The sequence below is a fragment of the Triticum dicoccoides genome, chromosome 7B, assembly GCF_002162155.2.
Source record: "Triticum dicoccoides isolate Atlit2015 ecotype Zavitan chromosome 7B, WEW_v2.0, whole genome shotgun sequence".
NCBI classification, from domain to species: domain Eukaryota; kingdom Viridiplantae; phylum Streptophyta; class Magnoliopsida; order Poales; family Poaceae; genus Triticum; species Triticum dicoccoides.
The window spans coordinates 4,119,325-4,123,735 of record NC_041393.1 but is presented as its reverse complement, the minus strand read 5'-3'; the positions used below and the strand labels follow the sequence as shown (position 1 = coordinate 4,123,735).

The 4,411-nt window shown below is 40.2% G+C and overlaps 1 protein-coding gene across 1 annotated transcript in view; it reads left to right on the top strand.

The window, feature by feature from the left end:
- The window catches only part of LOC119340460, a 4,757-nt gene extending 635 nt beyond the window's left edge, over positions 1-4,122 (top strand). Inside the window, exons 2-10 of the mRNA XM_037612367.1 lie at positions 275-337; positions 1,110-1,188; positions 1,298-1,408; positions 1,898-1,976; positions 2,140-2,185; positions 2,774-2,868; positions 2,954-3,023; positions 3,494-3,576; positions 3,768-4,122. Of these exons, the coding sequence (XP_037468264.1) occupies positions 275-337; positions 1,110-1,188; positions 1,298-1,408; positions 1,898-1,976; positions 2,140-2,185; positions 2,774-2,868; positions 2,954-3,023; positions 3,494-3,576; positions 3,768-3,798 (657 nt within the window). The 3' untranslated portion in view covers positions 3,799-4,122. The remainder of the gene's footprint in view (positions 1-274; positions 338-1,109; positions 1,189-1,297; positions 1,409-1,897; positions 1,977-2,139; positions 2,186-2,773; positions 2,869-2,953; positions 3,024-3,493; positions 3,577-3,767) is intronic.
- Positions 4,123-4,411: the final 289 nt, after the last annotated feature.

Sequence of the window (4,411 nt, the reverse complement as noted above, 5' to 3'; positions counted from 1 at the left end):
CCCTCCCCTAAGCCGTGCCCTGCCCTTCAGTCGAACTAAACCCTCGCGTCGCATAGGCATTTGGGGGCAGAGCCCTTCGATTCGGCCGTTTCGTCTTTGCCCTCTAGACTCGACTCTGTATGAGTAGTGTAGACTAATCCAATTTTCTCTAGCAGGCGCGGTAGCGGCAAGATAGATACAATTTCCACCTCCCCTGTTTGGGTGTATGTTGCATTACCTAGATTTGAGCATACCCCTGTTTTTCTGATGCCGTATATTAATTCTTGTGCTGCAGGCTGTTGCATTTGTGTCGTTCTTCACCCATCACGCTGCCTTGGCAGCAATGGCTTCGTTAAATGTGAGTTATACTGCGAGTCAAGTTCCTTCTGCGTTTTTTCCTGCTTGTCCTGTGTAGAATTTCTCTGTGCTAATGTGGATATGAACTAGGAAAATTCGTTATACTTAATTCCCTGCCAAGTATTGTGCCGTTGCCGGCATCCTCAGTTCAATCATTGTATTAGAAATTCAGCAGCAGGTCTTGATCATTGTTTATAAGGCTGTAAGGAGACCTATGGCGAGCACCAATGGCCCTGACGCCTAAGGAGGGTGCGTAAGGTGGGCATAATTGTAAGGCACTGCCAGGGCGCCTTGCTGCCTAAGTGTCGATGCCTTATAAACAATGGTCTTAATGCAGTAGCTTTAGTCACTATTAAAATCCATATGCTGAGTAACAAATTGACAGTGTCTGTTGTGTAAAAGGTGCTTGGTTTGCGTCAGTAGGTTGATATTGAATGATGAAATCATGTGCCACTTCACAGTAGTACATGAAGCCAATGAGAATTGTTCCGAGGAAACTTGACTTGCTCTAGTTACATGGAATCAAAACTCAAAGACTGGATTTCCATAAATACGATCTAGAAAAACTCTTATGCTTTTACTTGTCAAACCTTGACAATATGAGTAGGCCAAAAGCTCTACAAATGCCTCTGATGTATAAAGTACATTTTCGATGTATGCGGTAGTAGAAAGAGATTACCTACTCAATCTTGTGTTCTGGCCTCATAACTGTATCAATAGGGTTGATCACTTGATTGTCATTAGCACCGGTCTGACATTGTGTTCCATTTTAGGGATCTGTTTTTGATCCTGATAACGGTGATTGCTTGCACATTGAGCTAGCTAAGTCAAATTCACGCAAACGCCATGGAGGTACTTTTTGTGCACTACTATTGCTATTTTTTTAATCATATCAATTTCCCCAATTAAAATGCTATTGAAAACTTGCACACCATTCAATGGATTACAATTTTCATGTTAGGTGGTGGTGAGGTCTACAGAGTAATTGATAAGCGAGTTCGAACAGAGGAAAATTCTGACAATGATAACAACCGTGATGAAGGTGATGATGATGTATCAGGCAATGATGATGGTAATGGTCATATTTATTTGATAATATCTCATATCTGTAAGGGATTGGTCCTCAACTCCACATAGCTAGCAAGCCACTGTAGTGCAATCTGAAAAACCGCATTCAGACTGAACTTGCTATAAGAGAAATTAGGAAGGGCTAGAAATTTGCTGTTCAACATGGCTTCCATTCACTGAGGAGCACAATTTGAGTGTTAACACTTAATTTTGATATTTGATTACTTTGAGGGGTACCTCTTCATTTTATTTTCTCTAGAATTATTTGAGTTGATTTCATAAAATAACTAGCAAGAGTATTGGCTTGTTAGCAGCAGTAAGAGTTTGCACTTGGTATACCCCCAGTAGGAAACAATTTAGCGGTTGGATGACTTTGCGCACACATGTAAATAAAAGTAATGCCGGTTGCAGTATGGGTTCTCAACGCACTATCACTACAATATAGTGTATCTCACCTGCACATTCTTGTTGTTGTTGGCGACCAAACATTCAGGACAGGATGGATCTGATGGACCATCGGATGAAGAAAATGATAATTCCAGCGACAAGAATGAGCTACCCACAGACCAAAGGTTGACATGTAGTTCGCATTACTCATGGTTTAAGTTAGTTATATTTCTTAATTTGGCATTAATCTTAATCAAACACTAGTGCTAGTGAGCCACTTTTCTTATGTCTGCCGATTGTGCATGGATTTGTTGATGATATTTGATTGATGTTTCCTTTGATGGACAGTGGTGAACCAGGGATCAAGCAGCAGAAGGGGCGTTCTTCTTCAAATGTGAGTTTTGTGTCACAGCTTCACTTCATCACACTTTGATCTTATATCGTCTTTGTAAAACTAATATACACTGCGGCAGTGTTGTGAAACAGAGCAACCAGTTGTGCATGTTTTTGTAGCATGCTTTCTCACATTCTATATTGTGGCATGATGTTACTTGTGTTCATGCTCATATTTCTGTTTAACGACTATTAGAAGAGGCTGATCATATTACGCTTGCAATGTAGATTTTGCATGCCTTGTAGAATCATGTAGTAGCTCGATTTATCTACCCATCTGAAAAAGGGTGTATCTGTACGAACTGGGTTACTTTGAACATGTTTTTCTATAGATGTTTTAAATACGAATATGGTTTGTACGTGAGACAGTGCACATGCTTTTATCAGGTTTCTTCATGTCTTCTTTAACGGCACATATTGTGACACGTTCTGTATATACGTTTTTGGAGAATTTTGAAGTGCACAGGTGCTATATTTTAATGATGGATGCATATCAATTTATAACCATATAAAACTGTATTTGATTTCCCCGTGCAGTGTTCGCTTTTTATCCTTGTCAATTTCTTATAACCTGACATTGATTGTACAGGATCAGCCAGACAAAATTCCACCTTGCTCTACTTTATTTCTTTCAAATTTGGGACAAACATGTACAGAGAAGGAGCTAGAGGAACTTTTGTCTAAGTATGTTGACTAAACTCTACTACTGTATTCACTAAAGTTAAGTTGCAGAAGAAATAAAATGATAATTATTGCTTATTGTTGGCAGGCAACCTGGATTTCACGTGCTTAAAATGCGTCGCCGCGGTGGACTACCTGCAGCGTTTGCTGATTTTACAGTATGTCTACCTTTGCTGTTTACGTTTTAGTTATGTTATTTTACCTGTTCTTCAGAGATGCCGTGGACGGTTGATCTGTCTTCACTGTAAAAATTAAAATATATGACCAATAGGCACATCACAGGTTGTCTTTGAGTTGCACATGGGTTCTTATTGTCTTTTAACTTACTAACATTTTAGGTTTCCATACCTTTGCATTTGTTAGTGATATAGAATTGGCATAATTGGAGAGATGCCATACTTTCTTGTACTTTTAATTAATTAAAAGTACAATCAGGCGCAAGTTCAATGTAGGAACAATGTTTGATATGACAAATCACTATATTTTGGTGTATATTAGCGCTTCATGTTTACAACGGGTTGTTTACGTGCATTCTGAAAATACATCTAGAATAGAACAGGGGGTAATATCGCTTCTTCATCCCTGTTTCCACAGCTTTACTTTTCTGAGACATGGCCTCATTGTGCAGGATATCGAGTCATCCGCAGCTGCTATGGAGAACCTCAAAGGCACCATCCTCTCTTCTTCCGATAGCGATGGCCTGCAAATTGAGTATCCTTTATCTTTTGCTGTTCAAGACATTGGCAGTTCTACTTTAAATACATTTTTTCTTATAATTTCTTGTGCTTGTCGGTTTGTTGACTCGTGTTCATAATGTTTTATATTTTTCTTTTACATGAACCCAGCAATTGGTTTTCCCTGGAACTGTTCCTTGGCCTTGTTTCCTTTAACTCCAGCTGCAGGTACGCCAGGTCAAAGATGAGGAAGAGCTAGCGAGCAGTATCCGCCGTCTTCGACTGGAGTGACTCCCAAGCTACCATTGAGCATCACCTGCAACATGTAATTGCCTCTAGGCTGTAGCATCTGGAGTTTTAGTTTGTACTGTATTCTTTATCGAAATATATGAGAACCAGGAGCTGTGCATATGTCCTGTGCCAGAGGATTTGGAGTATTTATTTACCCATCGCCTAGGAAACTCTCTGTTTTCGGATTTCAGCAGGAATAGTATCTCAGATGATGGGATGGCAGATCTTGTGCCACGCCACCAGGTCGTATGAAACTGGCATGCATCCTGGCTCCCGGGACTATTTCATAGTATTGCAACAATTTCTCCCACTCCTCAAAACCCTAAAGGAACCGAGTTGACGCTCCCGCATCAATAGCATGAGTAGTTGAAGCAAGTGAATGATTTGAAATTCAAGTTTTGGGCTTTTGGACATGCCATTGCGCAATCTTTCTTGCTGGAAAACAGCTACCGCCCTATTGCAATCCTGACTGTTTCGGCGAAAACGTTTTAGATGGCTGGTCACATCACTCACTCTACGTTGAACGAAAAGATAAGCTGAAAGGTGCATGGTACGAACAGTGGAAACAGATGAACTTCAAA